Genomic DNA, 17906 nt, shown 5'->3' on the forward strand with positions numbered 1-17906 from the left:
GTTGCTCTGGTAGTTCCTCGGCATGCTTTCTGTTCTTTCTTTCTCTATCAGCCTCAAGCCTGTTTCCCTGCTGGTCTTTTGATTCCTCGGCACGCCTTCTTTTTTCACTTTCTCTTTTAGCAGCAAGTCTGCTTTCGCGTTGCTCTGGTAGTTCCTCGGCACGCTTTCTTTTCTGACTTTCTCTATCAGCAGCAACTTTTTTGGCATATACTCTTTGAGCATCTTCATCAGTCATTGTAAACTTAAACATTAATAGATTTCTACGCGAACATATGTCTTATATAACTTGAATGACGTCACCTTCAAAGCAAAAATGACGGCAACTAATTTCATGACGTCAGCCGAAACATGACGTCACCTGATCCACAGATCCACAGACAGACAGACAACTTATTTTTATATATAGATATATATATATATATATATATATATATATATATATATAATATATAATATACATATAATATATATACATATATATATATATATATATATATATATATATATATATATATATATATATATTGATATTAATTTTCCTGCTTTTGGAGTCTGTCTTACTATTGGTATGGGTAATTTTTTTTTTTATATTTTGTTAACCACAAACTATATGACTATTTAGTTTGTAAGAAAAATTCTTTTTACCTAGAAAATAATTGCAAGTTTGCAGATTTGAGAGGATATTTTCTTCTCTGTTTCGCGATACCAGTATCGGGGAAAATTTGAATTTTTGTCCTACCGCTTTTGAATTTCAGACCGCTGATCACGAGAGAGAACTCTCCAAAAGCAATGGAGCTGCTCTGCCCTTGTAACACAACTAACGTATTGTTAAAAAACAAACATAATCACTAACAACTGGACAAGATGGTGATCTTGCTGATCGGATAAATGGTCGAAGCATAAAAATAAAACCGAATAAGTATTTTTTTAAAGAATAAAAAAAATGTTAAGAATTTCCTAATTTTATCGGTAATCTTGGTATAATCGTAAAGCTAAAACAAACACATTTTGTGTGTAGTTTTATCGTAATAGTTCATTATAGTTTTATTTCAGTTAAAAAAAAATCCTCATAGATTTGCGGTTTTAGGTTTTTTTTTATATTATTTTTGCAAAATATAGTCCAGAGTAAGTTTGAATTGTTGCCTCTCGTATCCGACAGTAATTGAGCTATTGAAAGATTGTAAAACAGGACACTCTAGTTCTAGAGGGATATTAACATTTATCCAATTAATCTCTCAGATTCGTAATTAAATCTCTTTGCTTCTAATGCATTAACTGTTTTTCCTTGTTTAAGGTTTCGATGGATACCCTCCTCAAAAAAGGAGAATGCGGAGAGTGTTCAAGCAAACAAATGCGCTGGGTTTCAATGAACAAATTTCTTCTCCTTTGTGATGACTGTGCCAGCGTTCATCTTGAAATGGGTCGACATGTCAGCTATATTAGACCAGTCAGTGGAATATTTAATCAAGATGAAATACGACTTCTCAGTTGTCTTGTAAGTGTTTCGAACTCTATTTGGGAACATCGTCTTCTAGACCCAGCAAATATAAAAAACGCTAAAAAGAAGCCAGTAGCAACGGATCCAATCTATCCTGTGAAAGCTGAGTTTATTCGAGCGAAGCATATTCATAATGCCTTTATTTTCAAATATAGCACCACTGCCGCGTCTAATGAAGATGATGATTTTTCTGAACAGTTGCATGGTTGTGTAAGAACTGCTAATTTTGAAACAACTTTAAGACTTCTTATTTGTGGTGCAGAGCCTAACTACTTTCACCTGGAAAAGGGTGTTTCAACAGTCCATGTTGCAGTTGAGAATAATCAGTCTGCTCAGGTCTACCTTTTGTATTTGTATGGGACTGACTTGAATTCGTTGGATTCTAAAGGTCGGGCACCTCTTGATATAGCTCAAGAATTACGAAATAATGATATGATGGAAAGGCTAATTGAATTACAGCACATGGTTAGCGACAGAATATCTAAGTTTTTGTGTGGTAAGGTTCCTAACCATAAAGAAGGACTGCACTATCTTATACCCAAAATAGATCCATCCTTAGCATTTTCTTCAATGAATGGTGTTTCGAGAATTCAAAATCTTACAAATGAACTATTTGAAGAGCTTGTAATGGACTTATATGATGAGCTGGATCGTCGAGATATTGAGCGGGCTTGGAATAATATCCAAACATTAGAAAAAAGTGACTTACCATTCCCTGTAGCTTATCTCACGCCAATTATTGCATATTCTGGGAGTCGAAATGAAATTAGAAGACGACTGTCAAAATTAAATCCTACAGAATTTGCTATTTTATTAGTTGACACCCTGAAAGAAATTAAGAGGCGTAACGATATTTTGATAAGCTGTGAAGAAGAGCATGTGTATGATAGGGTTGCATCGGAGGATTATTTCCCAATTGATCTCATGACTCCACACTTTTATTCAGAGCCCCACGATACTCTTTCTTCAGGATTAATTGGGTCAAAAGGCTTAACACCTGATACTACGAGGCATATTCAAGAGCAACTTGCTGCTTCGGACGTCAAAATGGAGGCAAGATGGAAAAGTGTTGAACAACAAATTAAAGACCTAAAAGAAACAGTTGAAACACTTCTAAAAGAGAAGTCAGCATTCAAAAAAAATATTTTGGTTGAAAAACTTCCGCCGCTTTACCCAAAGATAAATGAAAGAGCAGTAGGATCTCCTGAATTACTTTATTCCAAGCCCATAGATGAGGTTCTAGCCGTTGCTCATAGAAGCCGGTCAAATAGACCAATAAGCATGTTTGAACCGAGAAAATCTTCCACTCAGCCTCTTCCAAGTGCCACTGAAGTATCAAAACTGGCGAGTGCAATTACGTCAAGTGTAAAAGAACTGAAGAAATTAGTCGATTCTGGCCAAGTGTTAGAACTTTCCAGTGCTGCAGAAAAAGTTGTTGGTGCTGCTTTAGCCGTCCTTGGAACACTTAATAATTCTGCTCAAGATCATACTTTACAAGTTTCTTTGAATAAACTATCCCAAAGTCTCTCAAATTTACAATCTACTTGTAAAGATGTTACTGCGAATCAGAGCAAATATGAGTGTTCATATATAACGCAAAAAGTATATCCATGTGCTCATGATGTTCTTTGTGCAGTAAAAACTATCATGAACTTCTTTCAGTCTCACTGTTAAATGGCAGTTTCACTGCCAGTTAAGTTCCTTTATTTACCACTATACTTTCCCTTATTATGTACCTTTGTTGTAATTTCCATAAGTGCCTATTGTAAGCGTTAAAATTCCATCAACTATATTTCTTTTTGAAGTTTTACTCTGTAGTTGCTATGTTTTTAAGAGAAATAAATGTTTTATTCTATAATTACTACTTAAGCCATTCAAAATTGTAACACATTCCTTGTAGAAAGTAGTCGTTAGCATAAATTCATGATCTGGATAGTATATATAAAATAACAGATAATATAAAATAGTAATATGTAGGATAAAATATATAGTAATAAATAAAGTAATATATATGATAAAATAAAATAGGATAGTAATGTAAAAGCTTGTAAAATAGCTTGACTATAGAAAAAGCATTGTAATACCTTACCTTACAGTACATCCTAGGTCTTCATGTGCCTCCACAGGCACCGAGGTTGTCGACAAGGAGTATCTAGTCTTCTTGGTATCCTGCTGCCGCCCCACTCGGGTTTCAAATGCGTGTTACGAAAGTGCAGATGTGATTGATATAGGGGACGTAGCGTGTTCTTGTAATGACTCATCCTTGGTCCTGGAGGTTGCTACTGGGAAGTTGCCTTGGTAGCTCTATGGTCCCCCATTCTTAAGGCATGGTGAAGATGTCACTATTCTGTGCAAATGATATAATTAGTTGGAGCTGGGTTGGTCATTTTCTAGATCTCCAAGTTAAAGAATCGATCTGTCCAATGTATGTCTGGGATTCTTCTATATCAAGTATTTTTAAATGTCGGGATCCAGAAATTTTGCTCTGAATCAATGTGCCTTGATTCAGATGCGTACGTTAGAATTGGTTGAACATTACTATAGGGGAGCTTAAGCTAATTTCTTTCGATCGTTAGATTCCCTTAATTCTTTTGAAAATTCTACTTGTGTTGCCTACACGGAACGCTTCTTCTTTCTGCAATGAGCCAGAGTTTTCAGTTATGCTGCCCAAGACTTAAGATTTGACCACTTATTCCAACTCGTTACCACACTTGTTCTTAAGTGGGAAGTCTGGAGTAACTATGCATTAGTTTTGTTGGCGTTGATTTTGAGCCTGACTCGTTTTGCCTTGGTGTTGAATTCATCGTGGAGTCACTGTAGGCGTTGCTTGCAATTGTCAAGTATTGATAGTGATGCCATCAGCGAAGCCAAAACCATATAGGTATTTCTGCGGTTGTATTTCTCAATACATATTCAGTTACTATGATGAACAACAATAGTAATAGGACGTAGCATTACCTAACTCCTGATGGAATCTTGAAGTGCCGTATTAGGCCTTGAGATGTATTAACACTAGCCTCCGTATTCAGATGCACAGTGGAAATTATTTTGATGATCTTTGATGGGATACCATAATAGATAGAATCTTTTAAAGACTTTCTTTGAAGAGCGAGTCGAATGCTTTTTCAAATGCAATGTATATGATGTAAAGTTTGGATCGCCATTGACAGGATTCTTCAGTGAGTACTTGGAAGGTTAATATAAGATCTGTGCACGAGTTGTTAGATCTGGAGCCATTATGTTCATCTCTGAGTTTAAAATCAAGTTTGGATTGAATGTGTTTGAGAATAATGTGTAAAAATAGCTTTCCAAGTGTAGAGAGTAGACTCATTTCACGTCGATTGTCACATACAGATGCATCACACTAAATCAAAAAACATTATGCACATACTGGTTGTCAGGACGACATATACGCAATGTCTCAGGAACTGTTTATGGTATTCGGCTGAAACTTTAAGCGCGTGTTGAGGGGGATGTTGAAAAAAAAACAAAGGCGCTATTCAAGGAATGTTTAGGCAGATGTTGAACTAAATCAAGACGATCTATTAGCATGGAGATTTTCAAAATGTAGTAACAGCAATATCTCAGGAACGGCTTACATTATTAAGTTGGACTTTCAGGTTTTCTTGTGGTAGATTTTGAACTGGCCAAAAGGTACTATGTGTGTACAACTGTTACTGAAAGAGGGCATGTTTGACCTATTGTGATCCAAAAGACCGAGTGCATTCAAGTGAAGCTTTCAGAGAATGTTGAGGGGAGTACTGAGCTAAATGAAAACGTGTTATGTGCATACAGGTGTCAAAAGGGGAAAACTCAGAAATAACTGAGGGTTTTAAGCTGGGATTTTAAGGGAACGGTAAGGGGGATACTCAATTGACCAAGGGTATGTTGAAGATGCTCCAACTAACCAAAGGCGACTGTATGCTTGTTTGCACTATTGTTACTATAATGAATGCTATGACTACTACTTCTAGTGAGTTATTGGATATTAAGCTGAAACTTTTAAGGAATGTCTAGGGGTATTAAAGTAAGTCAAAACACAATGTGTGCATTCAGTTGCCAACAGGATGTATGAAAAATCCCTTTTGAATAACTTAGACCATCAGGTTGAAACTTTCAGGGCGCGTTGATACGACTGTTGAAACTAACCAAAAGGCACTCGGTACATTTTGCTACTACTTATTCTCCTTCTATTACTATTATTGCTATGACTACTGCTACTGAGGCAATGGCTAGGAAGTTAGAATTTTTTGGGAAAGTTTAGGGTTATGTAGAACTAAATAAAAACACACTCTGTTCAAGCGGTTTATCAAAATTGGCATATCAGCAGCGTCTGGGAAATAGTCTTAGGTATTAATTTGAAACTTTCGGGACATGTTAATAGGGATGTTGAACTAGGCATACAAAATGTGCATATTTCTACAACTGCTTCTACTACGAAGACTAGTACTATTACCACTAAAGCTAATGGTATTACATTGAAACTTTCAGGTAATGTTGAAGGGCATAATTCCAAAATTTATCCTCTACTGTTATTATATATACTGGTAGTATTTTAAGGAATAAATACCAGTATAGGTATGTTAAACTGTTAATGCATATTAATTTTTTTTTCAATAGTCTTGTTATAAAGGTGTTGTTTTTTATCTTGTGAGAAATAAAAAGATTCAGCTTGAAATAAGTATTACTTCGAGCATAGTAAAGTGTAAATTACGTCATAGTATTTAGAAGCCACAGAGGACGTTCGTCCTTCTCCTCTTTGTGGTAGTTTCTGCTCGTTTTGAGTTTGACTTGGTTATTTACTCTAATTTCTGTTTGATTGCGGTTTTATTCCTTTATAATTAGTTATTTATGGTAGTCTTTCACTTGAACAATTATTTGACTTTATTTCTACCTATCATTGGACTAATTTAGCTCTTTACTTTTCTTTAAAGAACTCCTTTTTTGAAAAATAAATTTTTATGGCACTGAGTATTAACCAAGTGACATATAGCGATCGCAAATTCTGTCGGTCTGTCTGTCTGTCCCGGTTTTGCTACTTCAGGCACTTCCAGGCAAGCTGGGACGATGAAACATGGCAGGCGTATCAGGGAGCAGACCAAATTAAATTAGAAATAGTCTTTTTCTCGATTTGACCATCTGGGGAGGGGAGTGGGGGTCCGGTTAATTCGGAAAAAATAGCAAAAATTAAGTGTTTTCAACTTACGAACGGGTGATGGGATCTTAATGGAATTTGATGTTTGGAAGGATATCGTGGCTCAGAGCTCTTATTTTAAATCCCGACTAGATCCGGTGACATTGGTGGGAGTTGGAGGAGGGAACCTAAAATCTTGGAAAACGCTTAGAGTGGAGGGATCGGGATGAAACTTGGTGGAAAAAATAAACAGAAGTTCTGTATAAGTTATTGACATAACCGGAACGGTTCTGCTCGGTTTGGGGGAGTTGGGGGGGGCGTTAATTTTGAAAAATTAGAAAAAATGAAGTATTTTTAACTTATGAAGGAGTGATCGGATCTTAATGAAATTTGAAATTTGGAAGGATATCGTGTCTCAGAGCTATTATTTTAAATCCCGACCAGATCCGGTGACATTGGGGGGAATTGAGAGGGGGGAAGTAAAAGCTTGGAAAACGCTTAGAGTGGAGGGATCGGGATGAAACTTGGTGGGAAAATAAGCACAAGTCTTAGTTACGTGATCGACATAACCGGAACAGATACGCTCTCTTTGGGGGAGTTGGGAGGGAGGGTTAATTCTGAACAAATTAGAAAAATGGGGTATTTTTAACTTACGAAGGAGTGATCGGATCTTAATGAAATTTGAATTTTGGAAGGATATCGTATCTCAGAGCTCTTATTTGAAATCCCGACTGGATCCGGTGACATTGGGGGGAATTGAGGGGGGAGCCTATAATCTTGGAAAACGCTTAGAGTGGAGGGATCGGATGAAAATTGGTGGGAAAATAAGCACAAGTCCTAGATACGTGATTGACATAACCGGGACGGATCTGTTCTCTTTGGGGGAGTGGGGGAGGATTAATTCTGAAAAATTAGAAAAATGAGGTAATTTTAACTTACGAAGGAGTGATCGGATCTTAATGAAATTTGATATTTGGAAAGATATCATGTCTCAGAGCTCTTATATTAAGCCTCGACCTTATCTGGTTAAGGGGAAGTTGGGGGGGGACCTAAAATCTTGGAAAATGCTTAGAGTAGAGGGAACGGGATGAAACTTGATGGGAAAAATAAGCACAAGTCCTAGATACGGGATTAACATTACTGGAACAGATCTTCTCTCTTTGGGGGAGTTGGGTGGGGGGGGGGTTAATTCTGAAAAATTAGAAAAAATGAAGTATTTTTAACTTGCGAAAGAGTGATCGTATCTTAATGAAATTTCATATTTAGAAGGACCTCGAAACTTAGATCTCTTATTTTTTATCCCGACCGGGTCCAGCGTTATTAGGGAGGGGGGGACCAAAAATCTTGGAAAACGCTTAAAGTGGAGAAATCAGGATGAAACTTAGTGGAAAGAATACGCACAAGTCCAAGATGGGTGACTGACACAACCGGACCGGATCCGCTCTCTTTGGTGGAGCTGAGAGGGGGGGAGAGGAGTAATTCGGAAAAATTAGAAAAAATGAGGTATTTGTAACTTACGAACGGGTGATCAGATCTTAATGAAATTTGATATCTAGAAGGATCTTGTGCTTTAAAACTCTCATTTTACCTCCCGACCAGATCTGATGACATTAAAAGGAGTTCGAGGGGGAAGCCGGATTTGTTGGAAAACGTGAAATCGAGGTATCTTACGAATGGGTGATCGGATCTCAATGAAACTTGATATATAGAAGAATCTTGTGTCTCAGATACTCCATTTTCAATTCGTATTGGATTCGGGGACATAGAGGGTTGGAGGGGGAAACAGAAATCTTGGAAACCGGAAATCTTGGAAAACGCTTAGAGTGGAAACATCGGGATGAAACTTGATGGGAAGAATAAGCACAAGTTATAGATACGAGATTGACAATTGGTACGGATCCGTTCTCTTTGGGGGAGCTGGGGGTTGTTAATTTGGAAAAATTAGAAAAATTGAGGATTTTAACTTAAGAACGGGTGACCAGATCTTAATGAAATTTGATATTTAGAAGGAATTCATGTCTCAGAGCTCTTATTTCAAATATTGACCATATCTGTTGACATTGGGGGGGGGGGAGCAGGAGGGTGAAACCAGAAATCTTGAAAATGCTTATAAATGTCGTAGATACGTGACAGACGTAACCGGACTGGATCCACTGTCTTTGGTGGAGTTAGGTGATGGGGCTCAGTGCTTTTGTGAGTTTGATGCTTCTGGACGTACTAGGACGATGAAAATTGGTAGGCGTGTTAGGGAGCTGTACAAATTAACTTTATAAAGTCATTTTCCCCGATTCAAACATTTGGGGTGCTGAAGGGAGAGGAAAAATTAGAAAAATTGAGGTATTCTTAACTTGCGAGTGGGTGATCGGATCTTAATGAATTTTGATATTTAGAAGGACCTCGTGACTCAGAGTTCTTAATTTAAATCCCGACCGGCGTTAAGCCTCCGATTTTCCTTTTAGAGCAATCTATTGACTCCTAGAATTTTGATAGAGCTCATACCATATGAGCTCTTGGCTCTCGCCTCTTCCGACCTCGTCACAAGTGCCATATGAGCTCTTAGCTCTTGTTGAATTACTTTTTTTTCTTTTTTTTTATTACATAGCCTACTCGTTTTCATTGGTTAAGAAAAGAATACTTAAAATTAAGGTTTTTCTCTATAAGAATCCAAATTTTTGCTTACTATATATATATATATATATATATATATATATATATATATATATATATATATATATATATATATATATCGTCGAACAATATTTTGCAATGATTTTGTAATAATAGTTGTACTATAATGCTTTGGATTGATTGGGTACGGGGGAAAATATTCAAATACATGGGTTTTTTTAGTAACTTATTTGAAACCAACCTTAATCCCAAAAAACAGAAATAAACTTGCCATCTCACATAGCTCAACTTGAAAATACTTTTGCCTTTCATATCGACCGTAATAAATTATCAAGTCATAAATGGAGTTGACATTTCTTTGTTTCAAGTATTGATTAACGTTTGAAGCTCCAATAAATAAGAGGATATTTGATTCAGGTCAGTATTAGTAGACGAAAAATAGGCAAAAATGACAATTGCGACAACGCGTTTTTGAAACAAATTAAATAAAAAAAAACTAGTTTTTTTTAACTGAAAGTAAGGAGCGACATTAAAACTTGAAACGAACAGAAATTACTCCGTATATGAAATGGGCTGTCCCCTCCGCAATCCCTCGCTCTTTACGCTAAAGCGTTTAATTGTTCTAAAAATTAGAATTGCGGTAAAGAGTCAAACTTTAGCGTAAAGAGCGAGGGATTGCGGAGGGAACAACCCATTTCATATACGGAGTAATTTCTGTTCGTTTTAAGTTTTAATGTCGCTTCTTACTTTCGGTTTTAAAAAAAAGTATTTTTTTTTTTATTTAATTTCTGAACGTTTTTGAATTAATTCATGTTTGATTTTGGCTCTTCGCACATAAATTATTAAAATGAAATTTGTAAATTAATTCTTTTTTTTGGCTAAATGGCTTTCTCTTAGTTTTGATCAGACGATTTTGAGAAATAAGGGGTGGGGAAGGAGGCGTAGTTGCCCTCCAATTTTTCGGTTACTTAAAAAGGCAACTAGAACTTTTAATTTTTAACGAACGTTTTTATTAGTAAAAAATATGCGTAACTTAAGAATTAACTCACGTAACAAACTTTTATATTCTTATATTTTTATTATGTATACGAGGGGATTTGTACCCTCGTTTATACATCGCTCTTTACACTAAATCGTAAATTTTGTTCCAATTTTTTAAGAAAATGACCCCTGAATCAAAAAGGCCGTAGAATAAATAGTTGAAATTACTAAAAATACTTTAGCATAAAGAGCGAGGTATTTATCTCCTCCTAAATACCTCGCTCTTTATGCTAAAGTATTTTTAGAACCCTTCATATCCGTAATAATCTCTGTTCGTTTTAAGTTTCAATGCTACTCCTTACTTTCAATTGAAAAAACGTTTTCATGTTTATTTTTTCATTCTTTTTTTCTTTTATAGTAATGCTAGAAAATCCTGCGCCCTTTTCATTGAATTTTTCTTCCCCCATGGCATATTCCTCAAAGGAAAGATCCTCCCACATAGCCCCCTCCCATCAACCCCACCCCAAACAAAAAAAAATCCCCCTGAAAACGTCTGTACACTTCCCAATAACCATTACTATATGTAAACACTGGTCAAAGTTTGTAACTTGCAGCCCCTCCCCCAGGGATTGTGGGGGAGTAAGTCATTCCCAAAGACATAGTTATCATGGTTTTCGACTATGCGGAACAAAATGGCTATCTCAAAATTTTGATCCGTTGACTTTGGGAAAAAATGAGCGTGGGAAGGGCCTAGGTGCCCTCCTATTTTTTGGTCACTTAAAAAGGGCTCTAGAACTTTTCATTTCCGTTAGAATGAGCCCACTTGTGACACTCTAGGACCACTTGGTCGATACGATGATCCCTGGGAAAAAAAAACAAACAAATAAACACGCTCCCGTGATTTGTCTTCTGGCAACAAATACGAAATTCCACGTTTTTATAGATAGGAGCTTGAAACTTCTACAGTAGAGTACAGTATTTTTGCTCTAGGGTTCTCTGATACGCCGAATGCGATGGTGTGATTTTTGTTAAGATTCTATGACTTTTAGGGGATGTTTCCCCCTATTTTCCAAAATAAGGCAAATTTTCTTAGGCTCGTAACTTTTGATCAAAAAGACTAAATTTAATGAAACTTATATATTTAGAATCAGCATGAAAATTCGATTCTTTTGGTGTATCCTTTAGCATCCGTTTTTTAGAGTTTCGTTTACTATTGAGCCGGGTCGCTCCTTACCACAGTTCGTTACCACGAACTGTTTGACTAAGAGAAAGAAAAACTGCTATTATAACTGAAAGCTAGTGATTGGTTAAAATTTAGAGAAAGGAAGGAACAAAAGCGGTCTCTAGAGAAGTCACAATTAAGTGCTAAATAAATTAAACATATAAAAAGGGATTGTCTTATATCTTTAAGAAGTGAGGAAGGAATCTTCTGGTAAGTAACCTTTCTTTAACTAAATTGTGGCAACCACAAGTCTGGTCTCAACTTCTTTGAATGTAATGTTACGATAATATCATAAACCTTTTTTAACTTTCTTTCTTTTGTGTTGAACTAAGTCATCAATTAAATCCTTTTTGTTTCCTTTTTGGCCCTAAATTTAGTTAGAACTGTATCTTCCCCTTTGGAGGAGTTACACATTTGGTTTATTGGAGATTTGAGTCTCTCAGATAATTCGAAGTATATTTTAGATTTATTCTGATTTAATTCCTTTGATTTAGGTGTTTCACTAAAGTCTATTCTGATCACAGCAGAAGGCTGTAATTATCCTTTAAATAGCTCAAGTTTCTTTTTAGATTTTGCTTTAATTGGTGACGGGTCTAATAATTTTGTGTTATTCCTTCTCTTAGTTAAGGCTGGGCCGGTCAAAACTAAAGCATTATTGAAAGATTACTCAATTCAAAAAAAAGGTTAATCTTAAGATATCTCCCTTTCTTAAGGACTCCAGTGCGTTCTTTTCCAAAACTTAAATTACTGTTAACTGTGCAGCAGTGAGAATTAACTTAAAATAGCAAGCTGCTAACGTGGCGGGACTCGCAACAAGGGATAGAAAGTTATTAGAATATTGTTCCCTTAGTGTCTCTTACTTAGTGTCTCTTGGAACTTAAGTTCAGTGTTTGCAAAGAATCTTAGACATATAAATTGGAATACCTTAGACTCTGGTTCTTATTTACCTCCTAGATTCGTTCTCTGGTGTTCACACGGTGGGGAAATTCTGATGAATAGGAGACAACGATTCAATCTCTGTAGCGGAAAAAATGAAGAGGACCCAACTATTGATATAATAGAGAAAAGGCACCCCATACCGTTTGGCGGTGTAATTTATAAAGAAAATTATTAAATCCAGAGGATAAAAGTAATTTAGTGAGTTTAAATTGTGCTCCATTGAGAGAATTATCAGTCCTATAATTGCTACTACTATGATTGTGATGTTTAAAGACACAATCTCCATTGTAATATGTCCGCCATACACCATATTTATCTTTAACATATCCGTTATTAAGGAACAACCGTTTGGCACTTCTACAATTAAGCTTTGTTTTATGTATGCAATCTTATTCTGTTTTTTTTCTCCTCGCATTTTAAAAGGACCCTTATTACTTCTCTGAAGGGAGATGTAATAAAAATATTATGTTTTTCCAATGTGGTGAATCAAGATTTTATTCGCTTATACAATTTTGATTGTGCATAATTTTTTTTGCTAAGCTACCATTTTGGAAGAAGTTTGCAAAGCTACAGGAGGCCATTTGTATGCCTCTTATAAGAAATTGGGAACTGCATAATATTGGTATACTGTCAAAGTTACATTCTTCATCTAGAGTGTAGTCTGCTAGGAAGTATCTAGGTTGATCCTTATTAATCCCAAAAAATTTATACTCGTTCTCTATTTGAAAAAAAAATACAAAGCACTGAGTACCAGAAACGGAATGCTGAACATCTCAAAGATTCTGAACTTATCTTATTGGTTCGAGAAAGAAAAATTATAAATTACTTCTAGTTTTGAGTTGTTGTGCGGTCAAATTACGAGGAGTTGCTTATATAATTCTAATAACTTGTAACGTCTATAGAGACAGGAAAATTGACGCTCAGACATGCAGAGAGAGAGAGAGAGGGAGAGAGAGAGAGAGAGAGAGACAGAAACGTACACAAACATAGAGTCAGACACAGTAACACACAAAAACAGACGCTGAGACATCAAAACAGACACTTAGACACACGAGCACGGTGACAGAAAGACAAAAAACACATACAAACACACTAAACACAAAGACAGACACAGAGACAAACAAACAGACGCTCAGGTCTTTAGGCATGGAGAGAGAGAGAGAGAGAGAGAGAGAGAGAGAGAGAGAGAGAGAGAGAGAGAGAGAGAGAGAGAGAGAGACAAAAAACAAACACACAGAGTCAGAGATACAAACAGCAAAGACAGACGTAGAGACAGACAAACAGCCAAACAGAAACAAAAACACAGAGAGAGAGAGAGAAATAGGTAAAAGCACACACAAACACAGAGAGTCAGACATACAAACATATAAAGACTCACACACAGAGAGAGACAGGCAAACAGACACTCAGACATACAAGCACACACAGAGAAAGAAAGAGAGATAGAGAAAGAGAGAGAGAGAGAGAAAATACATACAGACACACAGAATCGGACACACAAACACTTGAAGACAGACACGGGCAAACAGACGCTCAATCACACAGGCACGATGAGAGAGATAAAAAATAGACACAAACACACAGAGTCAAACAAAAAAACACACACACAAAGACAGACAAAGAGACATACAAACAAACGCCCAAACACACAGGCACAGCTAGAGAGAGAGAGAGAGAGAGAGAGAGAGAGAGAGAGAGAAACATAAAAATACACACGAGTCAGACACACAAAGACAGGTACAGAGACAGGCAAATAGATGCTCATCACACATAGACAGGGTAAGAGAGAGAGACAATAAAACACTGACAAATACACAGAGTCAGACATACAAACACAAAAAGGCAGACACTTGACTAGAAAAGTACTAACTCCCACAACATGGGTACCTGCAACCAACCTATAACTAACCCAGGTAACTGCAACCAACCTGTTTCACCCTGGGTACTTACAGGTGATCTGGTTTAATAGCTGGAAAAAAATAGATTCATTTGGGATTTCGTGTAAACTCTCACCATTTTCTAAGAATTCAGCCTTTCTCTTACATGCTACTAGGTTAGGTTGACCTAACCTACGCATGATAGGTTTGGTTAACCTAACCTTGGTTAACTTAACCTAAAAGGCTGAATTTTAAAAAACGGTGTGAGTTTACACGAAATACCCATGTGAATCCCTTTATTTTTATAGCTTTTAAAACATTTCGACTGCAGGTATCCAGAATGTGACACATTTTTTCAGGTACCCAGGTTATTTATAGTTTGGCTGCAGATACCCATGTTGGGGAAAGTGGCATTATTAGTTGTCAAGTGTCTTTCTTTTTGTGTTTGTGTGTCCAGCTCTGTGTGTCTGTGAGTGTTTTTTGTCTCTCTTTCACCCTATCTTTGTGCCTAAGCATCTGTTTCCTGTCTCTGTGTCTGTGTTTGTGTGTCTGACTCAGTGCGTTTGTATGCGTTTTTTGTCTCTCTCTCTCTCTCTCTATGTGTGCCTGTGTGTTTAAGCGTCTGTTTGTCTTTCTCTTTGTGTGTGTGTTTGTGTGTCTTACTCTGTGTTTTTGTTTGTATTTTTTTGTATTTCTCCCACCATGCCTCTGTGTCTGTTTGCCTGCCTCTGTGTCTGTCTTTATGTGCTTATATATGTGTTTTTCTCTCTCTCTCTCTCACACACACACACACACTCTCTCTCTCTCTCTCTCTCTCTCTCTCTCTCTCTCTCTCTCTCTCTCTCTCTCTCTCTCTCTCTCTCTCTCTCTCTCTCTCTCTCTCTCTCTCTCACCCTGTATGTGTCTCTGGATATGTGTTTGCCTGTCTCTATCTCTATATTTGCGTATTTGTGTATCTAACTCTGTGTGTTTGTGTGTTTATTGTCTCTCTCTCAATGTACCTGTGTCTTCCACTTTTCGTTTGCGTGTCTCTGTATCAGTCTTTTTGTGTTTGTGTGTGTGAATCTGTGTGTTTGTCTGTGTCTTTTTGTCTCAGTGTGTTTTTGTGTCTCTCTCACCGTGTCTGCGCTTCTGAGTGTGTGTTCGCCTATCTGTGTGTCAGTCTTTGTGTGTCTTTTTGGATGTGTGTCTAACTCTGTCTGTTTATGAGTGTTTTCTCTCTCTCTCTCTCTCTCTCTCTCTCTTTCTCTCTCTCTCTTTCTCTCACCATGCTTGTGTGTCTGACTGTGTGTATGCCTGTTTCTATGTCTGTTTTGGCTTGTTTGTGTTTTTTTGTCTCTCTTATCGTACTTGCGTATTCGTCTGTCTCTTTGTCTGTCTGTGTTTGTTTTTGTGTGTGTGTATGCCTCTGTGTGTGAGTTTTTTCCAATGTTTTTTGTGTCTTTCTCACCTATGGAATCGCTTTCTCACCTATGGACATTGCCAGAGGGCCAGTCATAGTCTGGCACGGTGCTGTTAATTGACGTTGTGTATTACGTAGAGGTTGGCTTGCAAAAACATGAGCCAATGGATTCAAAGCATGATTTTTAACAAGAAAATACCTGAAAAATGCATTAGGAGTGATGAGATTTTTCAGAGGGTCAGTCATAGTGTGGCAAGATGGCGTGAATTGACATGGTGTATCACTGTGAAGGATGCTTGCAAAAACTCGAACTAATGGATTGATAGCATATTTTTGACAAGAAAATATCTGGAAAAGATCTTCGGAATGATGAGGTGTGACAGAGGGCCAGTCATAGTGTGGCACGGTGGCTTGAATTGACATGGTGTATCACGTTGAGTTTTAACTGCTTTTTTCTGCGATTTCATGATTTCATAATGTTTTTTTACTCATAAAACTTTTATGTAGAATAAAAAGTCTTTGTCTTGCAAAGCAATGTTTAGGTATGTTTGAAAATTAATAGCATTGTAAAAAGCAGGTGCAGGTCAACTTTAGCCAATTTCCAGTAATCGATTTTCTCCCCCGCATTTCAGTTATTCAAGACATAGGAAACGCATTATCCATAGATTTTTCGATACGTTTCCATTTGACAATATTCCCCAAATCATAATATTAGGAAGGCTTTCATGGTCCAGTTGCCTAGCACACGGTTCCATTGGAGGGAGAAATCTCTTTCGATTCCTAAAGTAGACAAAAAACTTTAAGTTATAAAGCTTCCCTGAGGAAAAATCTTGAAGAAAATGTCTTGAAGAAAAAACAAAAAGAAAGTCCTGAAAAAAAGATCTGTTGAAATATTACATAACATCCCACGTGTGTGCCGTCCTCAGTTATAGCCGGGGACTCCTCACATGACTGGCGGGCCTTGACCTCTAACAAGTCACGCCAGACTGTAATCCTTAGTTGCTAACGGGGGTTCCCCACGGACCATTATGAAACAAGTCACGCAAGAATGCGTCATGCTTCACACAGGTAAACATTTCCTATTACGTAACAACCAAAGAAATCTTGAAGAAAAAAATAACACCTCTTGGCTGTCATGGAATGGCGGGATGTGTATGTGTCGTGGAATGGTGGGATATGTGTGTCATGGAATGGCGGAATATGTGTTGTAGAATGGTGGGATATGGGCGTCGTCGTAATGCCCCGCTACGCAACAACAGGTGTACTATACCATTACAAGTCCACTATAGTATTGTATAGGACCCAGGGGTGCGTAATAGCGTTTTGAGGGATTAGTGGCTCAACAGTACACCCCTATCTGTCTGCCCGAATAGATTGGGCCGTCACTGCTATGCTCTTAATCGTTTTGAACACTAAAGGTCAAATTTTCGCAGTAATAAATGCTATATATAAACAATGGGTGAATTACATAACTTACAGCCCTTACCTTTAAGGCTTTGGAAACCTTTCAACTATGTTGAATGAAATGGCTATCTCAAAATTTTGAACAGATGCGTTTGGGGGAATAACGGGCGTGAAAGGGGAGCCGGATGCCCTCCTATCTCTGAAAATAATTAAAAGGGCACAAGAACTTTCAATTTCCAACCTAATGAGGTCCTTTTGAAGTTTCTATGGCAATTCCTTTAATACGAAGTACATTGGTAAAAAAAAGAGAAGGAGAAAAAAAAAATAGATAAACGATACATTTTTGCCCACTTCCTTATTTACATGAGCAACGCTGTTGCGCTGCCTCTGCTTTTAAGTAATAACATTTATTCAGTAATAACATTGAAAAAAATGAATGGAATCAAAAAGTTTGCCGCGTTTTTTGAGCAAAAGTGCAAACGAGACAAACTAGATCATAAGTAATGCTCTGGCATTGCATATAGTAACGGGCCGTAAGGCTTCAGTGTAGTTTTTTTTCCAGAGGTACTTCATTTGCAAGGATTTATCGTATAAATTTTGGAATTGGCCTTTTCGACGCTAAATCGACAGTCATGGTGTCAACATTTCATTCGAATGTCTTGGGGGCAATGGGAGACATGGGATGGGGTCTTGAAATGGCATTTGAACTTAAAATTTTCGTTTGAATTAGCCCTCTCTCGATCTTTTAAGACCCCTGGTTTGATACTATCATCCCTGGGGTGAAAAAACCACCATTTGTGATATTTTTGACAGAAATATAA

General features: G+C 37.1%; 1 protein-coding gene across 2 annotated transcripts in view; it reads left to right on the top strand.

The window, feature by feature from the left end:
• LOC136032008 (ARF GTPase-activating protein GIT1-like) overlaps positions 1-6469 on the top strand; it is a 37817-nt gene extending 31348 nt beyond the window's left edge. For both annotated transcript variants that reach the window (XM_065712075.1, XM_065712076.1), the window contains exon 2: positions 1295-6469. In XM_065712075.1, the coding sequence (XP_065568147.1) occupies positions 1301-3172 (1872 nt within the window). In that variant the 5' untranslated portion in view covers positions 1295-1300 and the 3' untranslated portion in view covers positions 3173-6469. The remainder of the gene's footprint in view (positions 1-1294) is intronic.
• Positions 6470-17906: the final 11437 nt, after the last annotated feature.

This window comes from Artemia franciscana, chromosome 10, assembly GCF_032884065.1.
Source record: "Artemia franciscana chromosome 10, ASM3288406v1, whole genome shotgun sequence".
Lineage (NCBI taxonomy): Eukaryota > Metazoa > Arthropoda > Branchiopoda > Anostraca > Artemiidae > Artemia > Artemia franciscana.